Source organism: Mustela nigripes, chromosome 1 (assembly GCF_022355385.1).
Source record: "Mustela nigripes isolate SB6536 chromosome 1, MUSNIG.SB6536, whole genome shotgun sequence".
Taxonomy (NCBI): domain Eukaryota; kingdom Metazoa; phylum Chordata; class Mammalia; order Carnivora; family Mustelidae; genus Mustela; species Mustela nigripes.
Window position 1 is genome coordinate 86,643,464 of NC_081557.1, and position 17,204 is coordinate 86,660,667.

The following is a 17,204-nucleotide window of genomic DNA, read 5'->3' on the forward strand; positions in this document are numbered from 1 at the left end:
AACTGGGAACTCGGGGAGGGAGGGGAAGACAGGAGCGCCCACTCGCTTCTCTGCCCAGACCTAAAATAAGGTGCTTCTCTCTCCTGTTCAAACACCATGTGTGCGGTCTGTCCAAGACCACGCCGTCACCTAACCAGAGGTGTATGTGGATCTGAAAAAGAATATAGAAGGGCAGTCACAAGCCACTGACCGCGACCATGAAAAGGTCATAAAGATTAACAGATACAGAAGGGCTAGTCAGTTCAGTGGCCCTCAGTTTGGGGCACAGCTACACAATCCTGTAATCACAGAATGTGAGAGCTGGCAAAAAGCCTTAGACAGTGGGGCGCCTGAGAGGCTCAGTCGGTGAAGTGTCCGCCTTTGGCTCAGGTCATGATATCGGGGGTCTGGGGATGGAGCCCCACACCAGGCTCCCTGCTCAACGGGGAGTCCGCTTCTCCCTCTGCCTGCTGCTCCCCTGCTTGTGCTCTCTCTCTACGACAAATAAAATCTTAAAAAAAAAAAAAAAGGCAAAAAGCCTTAGACAGTTACTCATGTGCTCATTTACTCATTAACCAATCTTCACTGAGCACCTAGCGCATGTTGGGCACTGCACTGCGAGTCAGATACACTCTAGTGGGTGAACCAGACTGTCCCCCTGCTCTCATGAGATTTGGGCCCTAGTAGGGGAGACAACAGGGCCAACAGATACAACAGATACATACCGTTATGACACGATCAGCGCTCAGATGGAAATCAGCTGGGAAAGTGAGGACCCGGGTTTATGCGACTGGCCTCCCCTGCCGTAGCCTAACCAAGTCCTCCCACGGACAGTCTCAGGAGCTCAAAACTCCCCTTCCACTTACTCACAGGCTTGGCTCCAGGCTACCATTTGCCAACAAAAAGGACATATCATATCATTTACTGTATCCAGACACAGGGCTAGGACCTTCTCCCGTTTATATCTCATTTTGACACCCCCCCCCCAGTCTCCACAAAGTAGATACAATTGTCTCTGTTCTTTTCTTTTTTTTTTTTAAGATTTTATTTATTTACTAGAGAGAGAGCACAAGCAGGGGGAGTGGCAGGCAGAGGGAGAAGTAGGCTCCCTGCTGAGCAGGGAGCCCGATGCGGGACTCGATCCCAGGACCCCAAGATCATGACCCAAGCCAAAGGCAGACACCTAACTGACTGAGCCATCCAGGCGCCCCCGCTGTTTCCATTCTTAAGGAAGTAAACGTTCAGAGAGGCCAGAATGATTTTGTAAGAGCTCCGTAGCCAGTAAGTGCTAGAGCCAGGGAGCTGCCCAAGGTCATGGAGTCTCCAACAGGCTCCTGAGTTCCACAGGACCCCAGAGGGAAGCCGGCCTCTGTCACCAGTAGTGACAGAGGCACCTTAGGCGGGAATCCCTCATTCGGCCATCACGTGTCGGATGTCTGCTGTGTGCAGGTAACCTGGGTGGTCGGCACCTGAGAAGTCACCTCGTAAGAGTAAGGATTCAGTCTCTGTTCACTGCCCTTCAAACTTCTGCCAAAAGATGGCAAAGTACTCGTGGGCAGCCACGCCTGTGGGTGTTTGCCCACGGGCCGTGTGAGAGAGAATCTGATCAAGTCATCTACAACACCTCCAGCCCCAATCGACCTCTGAAATCTATTCAGCCTCTCACCACCCTCCCTCCACTTGTCCATCTTTCCTTCCCCTTCCTGCTCTATTCCTCTTCACAAAAACACACCCAGAAACCTGCCCATAAGCTTACATGCCCCCCTCTCCAACAGCTGTCAGCCTCTGAGTTTCCCCTCTGGCCTTGGGGGCCAGGGCGTCTTTCTCCTCTAGGACACCTCCTCTCCTCTTCTTGTTGCAGAGGCCAAGGGGGCATGGCCACCACGGAGCCCCTGCCCACGGTTCTGCCAGCGAGGGGGACCGCACCGGGAGAGAGCACCCCCCACCCCGCTTATCCTCTGACCTCCCCGGCTGCCTACTCGAGCAGCTCTGGGGTCGGGGCAGAGGCCCCAGTGACTACTCTAAGAAGTGAACATGTGACGTCCACACCCCCGAATGCCTCCCTCACAGGTTCCCTGCCACTGGAAGGGAATGCTCAGCACCCCAGAGACGCCAGTTAGAGTCCATCACCCTCTACAGCACCTCTGTCTTGCGACCTCCAAGTTCTTTACCAACTGAAGTCATTTACCCCACAAGAGACAATCCTCCCTGGCCGGTTATGAAAAACCAGGAGAGCCACTAACCCCCTGGGCAGACACCCAGTAAGGCCCCGTCAAGCATTCCATCCATTCCGACGAAGGGCCACCCAGCCTCAGCTGGCGGCACCTTCTATGCTTTGCCTTCGGCCTCTTGCCACAGATCACTCCTCCCCCCTCTTGAGGACCCGTCCCCCCTGGCAAAGAACTACCAGAGCCCCAAACACGAGAGCCAACCCCGAAAGCTGCCTCTGTGAAGAGCCCCCGGTCATCCCCAACCAGCCCAAGGGCCAACTGGTCACACTCTCACTCTCGGGGGGGGTCTGGGGGGGTCCCCTGCCACCTACTTGGCTCGCAGAAAGGACAGCTTTTTCCTCAGGGAGGAGACGTGGTAGTGACAGGCTTGCTTGACGGCCGCACTGCAGGAAACAGCCTCGGAGTGCAGATTCTGTACCATGCTGGGCTCAGGGGAGGGCCCACCACATGGCAGCGGGGACCTTAAGGGCTGGGGGCTCACTCCAGAGCCACCTGGACAGGACTCGGCCTCTGCAGCTCCGTCAGCTGTCGGCCAGACCACCTGCCCACAAGCCCTCCCAGCCCGGCTGGGCGATCCAAGACCCGGGCAGGCACAGGGCCCAGGGCAGGAGAGCCCGAGGCTCCGTGTCACCAGGATCCCCTCTGGCTTTGGCCCAAGCCACAGCTCCAAACAGGGCCCTCCTCCATCTTCCCACATCTGGCAGTGCTCTGGGCACTTGGTGAGTTTCCTCCTCCTCTTTGTCCTCAGACAGGGAGGCTGGAGCTCTACCTGCCTGTGATGTCAGCTGCTGGTGCGGGAGGGAGGGGGAGGGCCGGCGGGCCCCGCTCCCAGAGGGTTTGTACTGGGCTCCTTCCTCGTGCTGAGGGAGCCTACTGCAGAGGTCACCTACTGCGGAGAATCTGGGGACCGGGCACACCAATGGGAGCTCAAGCGCTCTGGAAGTAGGCTGTCTGAGGACAATTTCTGGGCTAGAAGCAGCAGAACTGAAAGTATCCTTCCTTCTACCAGGAGGCTCTCCATTCTGGTAGCTTGACCCGAGCTGACATCAGTTGAGCCTGCAACTCCGGAGGCCTGGCCTGGCCTTTGGCCTCAAATTCCATGACTTTGGTTTCTCCATCTGTTCACTCGTGAATTCCACAAGCATCTGTGGAGTGCTTCCTCTGTGCCAGATAGAAGAGATATGGTCTCTGTCCTCCGGGGTCTCGTGGGCCGGCGGTGGGGAGACAGAAAAGTGAGCTGAACAGCGCAAACCACGAGGCAAGTGCTGGAAAAACGAACCACAGCCCAGCACTCCATCTGTAAAACGGCCCTCCCTAGCACACCTGGAAGAAACGAGGTGAGCTCCAGGGAGACAGGTAAGACGGGAACACCTTTCCTGCAAGTGAGAGAAAAGGTGATGCAAGAAATCCCCAAACTGGGGCACCTGGGTGGCTCTGCCTTCGGCTCAGGTCATGATCTCAGGGTCCTGGGATGGAGCCCCCCATTGGGGCTCTCTGCTCAGCAGGGAGCTTGCTTCCTCCTCTCTCTCTCTGCCTGCCTCTCTGCCTACTTGTGATCTCTGTCTCTCTCTCTCTGTCAAATAAATAAATAAATAAAGTCTTCTAAAAAACTTTTATGAAAAAAATAAAAAAGAAATCCCCAGATTAACCATACCCAAAGCTCACATGATTCTCGTTCCCCCTCCTTGGATCTTGGGAAATCCCCTCATTTCCCACGACTCGGAGAAGACAGGTCCTGCGGCTATTCACCCCCTCACCTTCCCGCCACGTGGCGTGGGAACTCACTTGCATCCACCTCCATTGGGATCTGGTCCAGGCCAATCCTTCCACCTGTGCTCAAGCTCTTTCCTTGCCTCCTCCAAAACCTTGCTCCCTTATCTCCCGTAGGAACCAGGAGCCCACTGACCAAGTCGGAATCCTGGAACTAACTCCCAAGGCCTCCCTTCTCACACCCTAAATCCAATCCATCACAAAGTCCTGGACATTGGAATCCCCTTGAAATGTATCCTGAATTCATCTACTTCTTTTCTTTCTTTTTTTACTTCCTCCACAACTACCATCCCAAGTCCAAGCCACCAATATCCTTTAACTAGACTGCCCCAGGTGCTCGCTCCCTCTGCAGCAGCCACCATTCCTCTGCACTGCAAACTTCAGAATGCAAATCTGATGCTGTCAGCATCCTTCTTAAAGACTCGTAGTAGCTTGGGGCGCCTGGTGGCTCAGCAGGTTGGGCCTCTGCCTTCAGCTCAGGTCATCATCTCAGGGTCCTGGCATCGAGCCCCACATCGGGCTCTCTGCTCAGCAGGGAGCCTGCTTCCTCCTCTCTCTCTGCCTGCCTCTCTGCCAACTTGTGATCTCTGTCTGTCAAATAAATAAATAAAATCTTAAAAAATAAAATAAATAAAATATAAAGGGCTGTGTCTCCCTCTATTAAAACAATTTTTCCCCAGTCACCCCTGCCTTCTCCTCTAGGTATCATCTCTTCCTCCCGGAAAAACTCCTAGAATAAACTCTCCTTGCTCGCCCTCTTTTTCCTCCCTTCTCCTATGCCCTTCTAAAACTGCTCTGTGGTTACCAGAGACCTCTGAACGATCACTGCAGAAGATCCCGTTTCGTGGGGCACCCCTGGGGACACAGTCAGCTGAGCATACAATGCTTGGTTCTGGCTCAGACCATGGTCTTGCGGTTGTGGCATCGAGCCCCACGTTGAGCTCTGAGCGTGGAGTCTGCTTCAGATTCTCTCCCTCCCCCTCTCATTCACTCTCTCTCTCAAATAAATAAATAAAATCTTTAAAAAGAAAAAAAAAAAAAAAAGATGGTGCTTACCTTACCTGCCTCTTTCCTCTTTGATTCTGCCTTCTTGAGTCTGTTATTTATTTTTTTTTTAAGATTTTATTTATTTATTTGATGGACAGAGATCACAAGTAGGCAGAGAGGCAGGCAGAGACAGAGGAGGAAGCAGGCTCCCTGCTGAGCAGAGAGCCCGATGTGGGGCTCGATGCCAGGACCCTGAGATCATGACCTGAGCCGAAGGCAGAGGCTTTAACCCGATGAGCCACCCAGGCGCTCCAAATCTGTTATTTCTGTCTCCTACTTTTCCCAGCTGCAGTGGGCAACATTTTGCAAATTACTTCTTTCTTTGCCTTCTGCTTACACTCTGCTGACCCTAAGACTCTAACAAGTAATATTAGTTCTCTCGGGATGCCTGGGTGGCTCAGTCAGTTAAGCATCTGCCTTCAGCTCGGGTCATGATCTGAGGGTCCTGGGATCAAGTTCTGCATTGGGCTCCCTACTCAGCAGGCAGCCTGCTTCTCCCTCTACCTGCTGTTCCCCCTGTGTGTGCTCTCTTTGTGTCATATAAATAAATAAAATCTTTAAAAAAAAAATATTAGTTCTGAGAGCACCTGGGTGGCTCTATAGGTTAAAGCCTCGGCCTTCAGCTCAGGTCATGGTCTCAGGGTCCTGGGATCGGGTCCCGCATCGGGCTCTCTGCTCAGCAGGGAGCCTGTTCCCCTCCCCCCACCGCCTGCCTCTCTGCCTACTTGTGATCTCTGTCTGTCAAATAAATAAATAAAATCTTAAAAAAATATATCAGCTCTGTCTCCTGAGCTTTAAACAGGTATAGCCAACTGGCTGGTTTCTCTCCCCACCTACACACTCAACGTGTCTAAGTTAAACTCACCACCACCCCTGCTCTTCAAATTCTTCCCGCTTTACTCAACGTTTTAATAATGATAAATATAATACTAGTAACAATAGCAAGCACATATATAATAAGTGCCATGTGCCAGGCACTGTGCTATGCTAATTATCATAGACACAAACACACAAGCTCCTCCCAGTAACTCATGAGGTATGAATCATTACCATACCCATTTTATAGATAAGGAGATTGAGGCACAGTGGTAGAGTGGTTTGCCCAGGATGACACATCATGCACTTGGAAGCACGATCAGAGCCCAGGCAGGAATTTAACCTCTGGCCTGTGCTGCCTTTTATTTGCTGCCCCTACTAGAGAGCTTAGGTTCACACCAGGTGCCCTCCTCAACCCAGCTATAGGCAAGCTTTGTCAAACCTACTTAACACATTTCTTCTTCAACCAGTTCCTCCTTTTCTGTCCTCGCTAGTCTAATTCAGAAACGCCTTCATCTGAACTTGGCTTAAATGTCACCAGGTCAGTAAGCTGTTCCTTCCCACCCATCTTAGTGTTACCCCAAAAAGCTCTGGTCCACTGTACCACCCTTTTCCATTTTCCTTTTAACCACTGCTACTGCTGGATGCTTTCTTATTCACTTGTTTGTTGATACCTATTTCCACCCACTACAACGAAAGCACCATGAGAGGGGAGACTACACTTAGCCTAACACTTAGCCTGTTTGTGGCTGCAGCTCCCAACACCTGTAAGAGTAGCTAGCATATAGTATGTGCTCACTAAATGTGTTAAATAGGGACCGGATGGTAAATAATTATCAGGTTCCTTCCCTGTCTGCCTTCAACACGAGCCCTCTAAATCCATCTCTCCCAGCAGGACCGAAATGACTTTTCTCCCCAAGAGTCTTTATAAGGTGACCTAGGAACCCCCATGCTCAGAATCTCTCCCTCATTTCTCCTCCTCTAGAAGCCCACTCTGTCATGGCAGGCTGCAACGTGGTGAGGCACGTACCTGCCTACCTGGGCAAAGATGAGGGCTAGTCACTCACCAGCTCCCCACCATCGGCCATGATCGGCAGTGATGCTCAAGTATTTGAAGTCCCTGAACACGCCTTTCTCCCACCTCCGTGCTTATGTACATCTTGTTCCCTCGCCTGGGAATGCTGCCCATGAACAGACTCCTACTCAGCCTGCAGCTCTCAGCAGAGCATAGCTCCTTCCGTGGAGCCTTTCTGGGTTCCTCGGCCCCCTCCTCCCTCTCCCCTGCCCTCACCCCAAGTACAGTGGCTGTGCTACTTTGCAACAAATCTGGGGCCTCCGCTGAGCCTCCATTCCCTGTACTCTAACATAAAGATAGTAACAGCCCCTATGTGACAGGATTGTTGAGAGGATTACATTTCAAAGCGTATGCAAGATTCATCGCACCTGGTTAGGCATCTTAGCGTCCAAATTCTTTAGCTTTATTACTTTATATGAAATCCCGTGTCTGTTATCACATTCTATTATATTTGCATACTTATAGGAACGTCTCACCAGGAGACAAGAAGACGCTCAAGGGGAAATCCCATGCCTTCATCTCTTTATCCTTGGTGTCCACATCTGACATTTTAAGGGCAATCAATATTCTACAAGTCCTCTGTCTCTGCTTCTTCAAGGACAGCAGAGCACAGATCATTAGGAAAGTGAAATCTCACGCCACCCTCGTCATAGCAGGTATCTCTTACGAAGCACCTACTACGAACGGGGTGGCATGTTACACATGTTATCTCATTTATTCCTCTCAAGGAAAGACTTTTACAAACGAGTAAACTGAGGCTGAGCAAAGGTAAGTAAGTTGCTTCTAAAGAGGCAGGTAATAAGGAAGAAGGGAGTCAATCCTAAGTCCGTTTTGACTTCAGGGATTTCACTCTTTCTAGAACACCATGATGCCCACCATCAGTGAGCCTCCAGACATCTTTTTATTTTATTCTTTTTTTAAGAATTATTTCTTTGTTTTAGAGAAAGAGAGAGTGGGCACACACATGCACAGGAGTTGGCGGGGACGGGGAGCAGACTCCCCAATGAGCGTGGAGCCCAACACAGGGCTTGATCTCATGACCCTTAGATTATGACCTGTCCTGAAACCAAGAGTCAGACGCTCAATGGACTGAGCCACCCAGGCACCCTGAGCCGCTACACCTCTTGCAGCCTGGACTCCAGCAGGCTCCCCAGCATCCTGCAGACACTTAGTAAAGGTTTGGGGCACACACACTGCACGCAGGGACAGATACATGAACCCAGGCAGCCCAGCCTCGGTGCTTGGTTACACCCCAGCCCTGCCCAGGGCTCCATCCTCCTACACGGAAAGGCTTCCTGGTCAACCAGGACCGAGTTCTGTTGAAACTAACATTGTGTACATAAACCGTCCTCAGTGAAACAGTTCCTTTTTCTACAGCTCTGGCTTTGACTGTTCCTACCACCACGTGAATATATGAAATAAAGATCTGGCAACGTCAGTGTCAGTCTGACAGTTGGTCCGGTTTGGGCTGAACCTGGGAGTTAGTGTTTTTTAAGGGTATCCCTGGCTTCACCTAGAAGCATGAATATAGATTTACTATCCCACATTTGATTACATACACTTACACACACACACACACACACACACACACATACAAATACAGACTTTGGAGAAGGTAGGTCTATTCTTTCTACTGGAAACCTGAGTTCCTGTCTCTGAGACAGTCCTCATTTCTGATTTTCTTCCTGAAACCGACTCTTCTTGATGCACACCTGCCCAGGAAATGACTGCCTCCCTGCACGCTCCCACCACCTGCCCCTATTATGGACCCAAAGCCATTCTCCTTCAGGAATCAACACTGATGCGAATGAGGAGGAAAACTGTCAGAAGCCCTTGGGTTTGGATGCCCTATTGTGGCATCTCCTCCTTTGCCTTCGGGTGGACATTTGTTAAACTACAAGACGGGAACTAGTTTGTCTCTAAATATCCCACCGATTCTGAACCTCGTACAAGAAAAAGAAAAATCGGTGTCTTACTTAACAGCTGCAAGTGTACATCATATTGAAGGATTAGAATTTTTATCTTTTGAAAGATTTTTATTTATTTATTTGACAGAGATCACAAGTAGCCAGAAAGGCAGGCAGAGAGAGAGAGGGGGAAGCAGGCTCCCCGCTGAGCAGAGAGCCCGATGTGGGGCTCGATCCCAGAACCCTGAGATCATGACCTGAGCCGAAGGCAGCGGCTTAAACCACTGAGCCACCCAGGCGCCCCTAGAATTTTTATCTTTAAGACACAAGTAATAGATGTTCATTTTTTTTTTTTTCCCTGTTCTGTGAAACTGTCCCTCATCCTGGAAGTGGTATGGAGAATTAGGGGCAACCACAGAAAAGGGTCCAGGCTACCCGCCTCCGACCTGACCATTTTCGATCCATAATACCTGCTCGGCAGCCTCCCAGGGGAGTCATGAGAATACAGGAGGTCACACAAAGGCCTTGCCTCTGTTGGAAATGCCACCACAACCAGCAGGGTGCACCGTCCATCAAATGGGGGCCCGGAGCAAGGAGCCAGACCCTCGCCACTGCTGACAATCCCCCTGGGGTTTGGATCTCATGCTTGACCCAGGCCAGGAGAACACAGGCCGGCATCCGAAACGCCCCAGAGAGTCTCTTAATTGGGTAAAAACATATTAGAGTAAGGGTTAGGGGCAGAGTGTTGAGGGTTTGCTGTGAACCGAGGCTGGTGATTAATTAGCACTCCGGGGACCTGTTCTCTCCAGGAGAACCAACTGGATGCGAAGAGAAAAAAGACTTTGTTCAGAATGGCCACGGTGAACACATTCCAGTCCTGAGTTTCTGAGGCTAGGGTCTGCAGGGACCACCATGGGAAGCATACTTCTGATCAAATTTTGTTTCCCGTACTGTTCCAAAGTGAGCTGGTGCAAAATTATATCCACTGTCCACCAGAAAGAGTTAGGGAGCCGTCAGGGGGTCAAAAGTAGGAAGGATCAGAGAAGATATCTAGAGGACTTTCTGGGCAGAGGTTCAGACTGGAGACCTTCTGTAACATTTCATTTGGTTGAGGAAGTGGGCAGAGAAGGAGCTAGAACAGAATTTACGGCAATATACAATCCCGAAGAGCAAACAAAAGGCAGGCCTCTCTCTAGCTGGCAAGCAGTCATGTCCTAGAGGAAGAGCTGAAGTTGCCTTGGGAAAAAACGTGGAGACTACAACTCACCACCTGTTCCCTCTCTCCAAGGAAGGCCCCCAAGCAGCCTAGATAAAAGGAGTCGAGGAGCTGCCAGTCAGAATGCTGCTGGACAAGGACCAACTGGACCAACTGAAGACACTATGACCAGAAATGGACAGGACACTTCAGGAGATGTTTGACGCCTAAGCACAGGGAAGGGAGCTGGGCCAAGGGAACTTAAGGGTCCCTGCTAATTTTGCGAGTATGATGGATGAATTCCAGAAAGCAATGGAGAGGGAGGGTAGGCCACTCAAGAGACAGACAGAACTGCCATGGGATCGTCACTGATTAAGCATCTTGACAAAAATGATTAGTCTTTGCCCCTGCTGGCCCTTTGCCTTCTATCTGCTCGATTTCGGAGTTGATAAGCTGGACTGATACTTGAGAACTGGGGTAGAACGACACAACTTTTTAAAAAGATTTTATTTATTTATTTGACAGAGAGAGACACAGTGAGAGAGGGAACACAACAGAGGGAGTGGGAGAGGGAGAAGCAGGCTCCCCATGGAGTAGGGAGCCCAATGGACCCCAGGATCCCAGGACCACGACCTGAGCTGAAGGCAGAAGCTTAGCAACTGAGCCACCCAGGCACCCCAAGAACTACACAACTTTATAATGTAAAGAGATAAGTATAAGGATTCCCCAAGCCCCACGCTCTTGGCCAGAGGGGCTCCCCTTACGACACACCATGCAGCTTTTGCTGGAAGCCAAAGGATCCACTGTAATCACAGCGTTATGCTGAGCTGGAATCCTTCTCACTAGGATCTCTTCGCCTCTCGCTCTATTTCTTAGATTTTCAGGTACTTTAAGAGTGCTATTATACTCACCGTGAACTTTCTGCTTTCCAGGCTAAGCCACTCTCCCTTCTACCGGTCCTTATAGTACGTTATCAGCCTGACCATTCCTTCTGGATTCTTCATTTATCAGTATCTACTTCCAAAGAACTGGACATGATACACCAGTCATAATCCAAGTAGTACAGACCAGTGAGGTCTTTTTCGCTTTTTAATGAGCAAATCCGGACTTTCAAACATAACCTTAAATCCCACATTTCGGAAACTATTCTGGGGGCGCCTGGGTGGCTCAGTCGATGAAGCCTCTGCCTTTGGCTCAGGTCATGATCTCAGGGTCCTGGGATCGAGCCCCGCATCGGGCTCTCTGCTCAAAGCGGGGAGCCTTGCTTCTCCTTGTCCCACTCCCCCTGACTGTGCTCTATCAAATAAACAAATAAAATTTTAAAAAGAAACTACTGTAATATAGATTTTTAAGTACTAAATATAAATATATTAGCACCTTTCCTTTAAAAAAAAAAAATTGTCATCTGCACCCATTGTTCCATCTGAAATACTCAAACCAGAGTCGGTCAGCCTCCGTCTTCTCTCTCGATCCCCGCTCAGTGTCTGCCCTAAGTCTGATAACTGATGTAGAGGTACGTTCTCCTTCCTCATCCAGTGCATTGACAGAAGCAGTAGACAGAGCACAACCAAAAGCAGACCACTCTGGCGTCCCGACGGAGACCTCTTTTTTCATTAGTTAATATCAGGCCAATCGCCCTTCACGGGTACTGCAGCTTCGCCTGCCCCAACAGACCCCCCCTCCGTCCACCGCACAGGCCCTCCACGGAGCAGAGTCTGGTCCTCCCATCCCGAGCGTTTAACTTCGTCGCACCACGAACCCTCCAGCCAGCACTTCGGGGCCTCATGCTCACTGCCCCTCGCCTGTCCACCCTCCTTGACCTCTAAAACCCACAGTCCACGTCTATCCTGCTCTGCCGCCGTCACCTGCTGTCACACATCAGACCCGTCCGCAGCACTGCACGCAGCCACTAACACGCGCCTCAAGCCAAGCCCGCTCGCGCGTCTTCCCAGGATCTCGGGTTCACCACAGGCTGACCTTGCTCCTAGCTGAACCGCAGAAGCCTTTAGAAGCCGTGGGTCTGCGCGGCCCCCTCTCACTTCCTGGGTGAACATCGCGTCTCTCTGCCCGATCTGAGCACAGAGGTCTGGCAGCCTCCTCCCTCGTCCCTCCTCCCCTCGCCCCGGTTCTCCCCCAGTGCTAGGAGGGCGGCTGGACTCCCACGTTTCAGCCCATCCTCTCCCTCCTCCCTTGGCCTTACCTTTCCTCCCGCGCTCTGGGACTCAGGAACCTGCTGGAATCATCGTCGTGGCTGCTCTGCTGGCTGCTCTGTTGGCTGCTGGAGACAGACACAGGATAGCAACCGTTACTTTCTTTCTCAACCCTGGGGGGAGGTCATCTAGACAAACAAACCGCGTTACAAAATTTCTAAGATACAAGTTCCCCCATGTGACTTTAGGCAGGATGTACTGACAGGCCAGAGGCAGGAGGAATGACACAATTTGGTACAACCCCACCCATCACATCTGAGGCCTAAGAGGAAGATCCTACCGTTCCCTGGTTCTTCCTGGTCTACACAGTGGTGGGGAGCAACTGCCTCCAGCATTTTCTATAGTTGGGCCTCTTAATCTGTAGAGCAGGGTAACAAACCCATTCTTCTTCAACGTCCCTGGAGACGCCAGAGGCAGGTACAGACTGGGAGGGAGGGGGAAACCGCAGCAGGGAGAAACACTTGGTGGGGGCAGAGGTAGGAGGTCAGCAGGCGGCTTCTCTGCCTCCTGGGAAGGCAGAGCAAGGTTGAGGATAAAGGCGGGATTACAGGGGAAGTCCCTCCACTCCTGAACACCCACCCTGCAGGCGAGGTGATTCCAGCTAGGCCTTCAATGCCCAGAGCTCTGCTCTTTAAAACGCTTTCATGGGAGTTATGCGGAATTCGCCCCTCTTTCATCTTACCGGAGAGGGAAAAAAAAGCTGTCCAGGCACCTTATGACTACTAACTAAACACACGATTTTTATTGTTATTCATTAACCAATCCAAGCATCTGATCAGAAGTCAATAAACTCGAGCCCTCCAGGCCAAACCTGAAGCTGCCCATTGTTTCTTCCTACTGCCCTTTGAGAACGATGTTTATTTTCTTAAATGGTTAGGGGGAAAAGTCAAAACAAGAATAACATCCCACAGACACATGAGAATTGTTATGAAATTCAAACTTCAGAGTCATGAATAAAGTTTAATTGGAACATGGCCACACCCAGCATTTACATATCCTCTGGGGCTGCCCTGTCAAGAAGGAGCTAAGACAGAGAGGAATAAGCAAGTCTTGAGTTCATTACACCTGCGAAGTCTCAAATATTTATTATCTGGACCCTTACAGAAAAAGCTAGCAAACCCCCTGCTTTGCAGAGAATCTATTAATAACAAATTCCTATTACCATAAATGTCACTGTAACCCAGACTCCAGTAGAACCCAATTGTTTCCTTGTTCTGATGGACGGCTCAGCACAAAAGAAATCACTGATCTCCAGGAACTGCATTCCTCAGATGAGACCCCCAGGTCTGCTGAAACTCTGCAGTCTGGCAGGGTGAGAGCTTGCTCCCGTCCCTGTGCGCTCTCCCCCAAAGTGGGGCGTGATTTTTTGTGGTCACACATCACTACACTCTTAGGCTCTGTTCTTTCAGCAAGAAGTAAACGAACTTAGAAGCAACCTGTACCAAATTTTCAAGCACATACATACACCGGAAATCAGAAGAGCACCAAACACAGACAGCTGCCAATTGCCTAGAGGAACCTAAGTGTGTACACAAGTCCTTTCTCTTTCATTTACTCTACGTGGACCACTTTTGTTCCTACTTGTTCCCCGTGGAGTGGTTCCTCCTTTATCCTCCCCTTCGTGAGGTCTCCAAGACTCGCCCATTAAAAACTCCTCCTCAGGGGACGCCTGGATGGCTCAGTTGGTTGAGCAGCTGCCTTCGGCTCAGGTCATGATCCCAGCGTCCTGGGATCGAGTCCCACATCGGGCTCCTTGCTCGGCAGGGAGCCTCCTTCTCCCTCTGCCTCTGCCTGCCATTCTGTCTGCCTGTGTTCGCTCTCATTCCCTCTCTCTCTCTGATAAATAAATAAAAATATTAAAAAAAAAAAAAAAAAACTTCTCCTCAGGGGTGCCCAGATGGCTCAGTGGGTTAGGCTTCTGCCTTCGGCTCGGGTCATGATCTCGGGGTCCTGGGATCAAACCCCACGTCCGGCTCTCTGCTTAGCAGGGAGCCTGCTTCCCCCTCTCTCTCTGACTGCCTCTCTGCCTACTTGGGATTTCTCTGTCAAATAAATAAATAATATCTTTAAACAAACAAACAAACAAAACTCCTCCTCACAAAATTGTGCCACGGTGTTGTTAACCCATGGAATTTCTTACACTGGGACTAACTTGTTATAATGCATCGGGCACGGAGTCTCCTACAGAACCTGGGATCCATGTGGCACTAGGGTAAGGCTACCCACAGCTGATTGGAACTCAAATTCCAAAGCAGACCGGGCAAGCATTACGAGAGGAAAGCCGGTCTACATCACCAGCAGCGCCTGCGAGGCAGAGTGGAACAGCCAACGGCAGTCAACCAGCCCAGAGGCCCAAGATCAGCATTACAGCCTCTTCAAAGAAGAGACTTGGTTTGATTCCATTTCTCCTGGTTCCTCCCTTCTCACCCTACCCTCTCTCTGGCAATCAAAACTTTAAGCTAATCAAGGGGCTCCCAGAATTAAATGATGATGTACCAGGGTTTCAGAAAAATAATTCTGAGTGGCTGTTCGCAAGCTGTCCCACTAGGTGGCACTGCTGACTTCCAAACCAGAACCGGAGCCATCCCTCGCTACCAAAACCCAAACTAGAAGCAACCTTCTGGTGCCCCCTTTTGGCCTGCCCCTTGCTCAGGAAGCAGTTCAGATGGTGGAGATGAAAGCACCAATGGGTCTCCTCCAGACGGTTTACTGGTTCTAAATCACCAAGAAACATTAATCTGCATGCACTTGACAAATATTTATGTAATGCGGTCCGTGGGCACATGTGCCAACAGGAGGCGGCATCAGGCAACGGTTTTAAGTCTAGGCTCCAGAACACACTGCCTGGGACTGAATCCAGACTCCTCTGCGCCCACATTACCTGACCTCAAGCAAATGATTTAACGCCACTTTCCTTACCTACAAAATGGAAGGTCCACGTTAGTGGTGATAGTCCTGACCTTACAGAGCTGTTGCAAAGATTGTAGAATGAACATATGGGAAGCATGGAGAACAGTGTGTGCTGCCCATGAACTGCTGCTGTGTGTGTGTTACTGTCATTCTTGCTCTTATTTGATGTAAGGCATCATTTTGTGGGTCCTGGACCATAAAGACATGAGTCAGGGAAGGATCCTGTGCTCACAGTGTTTACAGTCTGGAAAGGAAGAGGCAATATATTTTACCTTTAAGAGTAGGAAATCAGGGGCGCCTGGGGTGGGGGTGCTCAGCCAGTTAAATGGCTGCCTTCGGCACAGGTCACGATCCTAAGGTCCTTGGATTGAGTTCCACATCGAGTCCCGCATCGGGCTCCTTGCTCAGCAGGGAGCCTGCTTCTCCCTCTACCTGCTGCGCAACCCCCAACCCCCAGATTAAGAAAAATAAACAAAAAGTTAGAAAATCCTAACTCTTAGAAGGAAATACTAAATGTTCCAGAAACTTAAAATACCAGGCCAGTAAGAGTAAGAAGAAAGACTGTCCTGACAATAAGGCTTTTAGTGCGGACACTTGAAATTCAGAGAGATTCAGGACAGACAGAACTGAGAAGAGAAGGCATTCTAGGAGTGCCTGGGGGGCTCAGTCAGTTAAGCCTCTGCCTTTGGCTCAGGTCATGATCCCCGGGTCCTGGGACGAGCCCCGCATTGGGCTCTCTGCTCAGCAGAGCCTGCTTCTCCCTCTGCCCCTGCTCACACTCTCCCCCCTCTCTCTCTCTCGCTCAACTCTGTATCTCAAATAAATAAAATCTTTTTTAAAAAAGGGAAAGACATTCTATTTTAGCTCTGTTTACCAAACACTTATGTACCAGACACTGTGCTAGGAGACGGGACATAAAGGAGGCCCAGAGAAGGCGCGAGTATTGGCCACACAGGGCGAAGCCGCAACACTAGAAGACAGACGAGGTGCAGGGGGCAGACACTCCTGTTGGGGGCGAGCAGGGAACACGCCAGAAAGGGGACACCAGAAAAAAAGGCAGGAATCCCCGGTGGCAACAGCCCTAGGGTACACAGAACCCCTCCCTTACAGCTCCCAGGAAGGGGCTGGTCCCCCCGTCCTCTCTTGTTCGGAACTTGCTTTTCAACAGTCTTAAAAAGTGAGATGGCCACCCACGTACTCCTCCACTCCATCCCCGTGAGATAATGTTGTTGAGCAGAATTTCCAGAGATTCAGGGGTTGGCTCACCCTCTCGCATCAACTCTTAAATGAGACTTTTCCTTCCCTTTTTTTTTTTTTTTTTTTTAAGATTTTATTTACTTATTTGACAGAGAGGAACACAGAGAAAGGGAACACAAGCAGGGAGCAGGAGAGAGAGAAGCAGGCTTCCCGCTGAGCAGGCAGCCTGACATGGGGCTTGATCCCAGGATCATGACCTGACCCAAAGGCAGATGCTTAAGGACTGAGCCATTCAGGCGCCCTTAAATGAGCCTTTTTAAATGATGCAGACCCCCCGGGAAGCTCGTTCTGCTCCCTAAATGCATCTATCCGTCTTCTGAGGTCATGAAAAATGCAACACCAGACTAGGGTATTCATGGATATGGAATGCCAGAAGGTCAAGGGCCACCTCCCCACCACTCCGTTTTCATGAAGACCTTGGACGGCCTGGGTGTCCATTCTGGGCTCTCTAGCTTCAAGTCAAGAAGAATTTGGAGGAAGTCCAGCAGAGGGCACTAACAGATAATAATGTCTGTTAGAAAAACCTTTTGGAAAAAACAAACAAACAAAAAACCCAACTCTGAGCAAGGATTTGGATCTGGGCACTAGATAACAGAAAGTCTGCTGAAAGCCTCAAGGAAGGGGCTTTGTACAGGCAATTGTTTGCTGTTCCCCCCAAGATGGCTAAAGAAGTAAATCCCTTCTACTGTAAATGCAAGCTTCACATAAAAATCACTGTATGAATTAAATTTTGAAACACTAGAGTCTGTTACTAAATAAGGTAGGGAAGCAGCGTCTTTCAATTCTGGAATATTCCAATGGAAAACC

General features: G+C 50.3%; 1 protein-coding gene across 11 annotated transcripts in view; it reads right to left on the reverse strand.

Annotated features, from left to right (window-relative positions):
* The window catches only part of GRAMD1B (GRAM domain containing 1B), a 242,496-nt gene that overhangs the window by 120,813 nt on the left and 104,479 nt on the right, over nucleotides 1-17,204 (reverse strand). For 7 of the 11 annotated variants that reach the window (XM_059414796.1, XM_059414871.1, XM_059414843.1 and 4 more), the window contains one exon: nucleotides 12,221-12,298. The exons of 2 other annotated variants lie outside the window; for them this stretch is intronic. In XM_059414796.1, coding sequence (XP_059270779.1) covers nucleotides 12,221-12,298 — 78 coding nt within the window. The remainder of the gene's footprint in view (nucleotides 1-12,220; nucleotides 12,299-17,204) is intronic. 2 more of the 11 variants (XM_059414852.1, XM_059414805.1) reach the window with 1 other exon arrangement.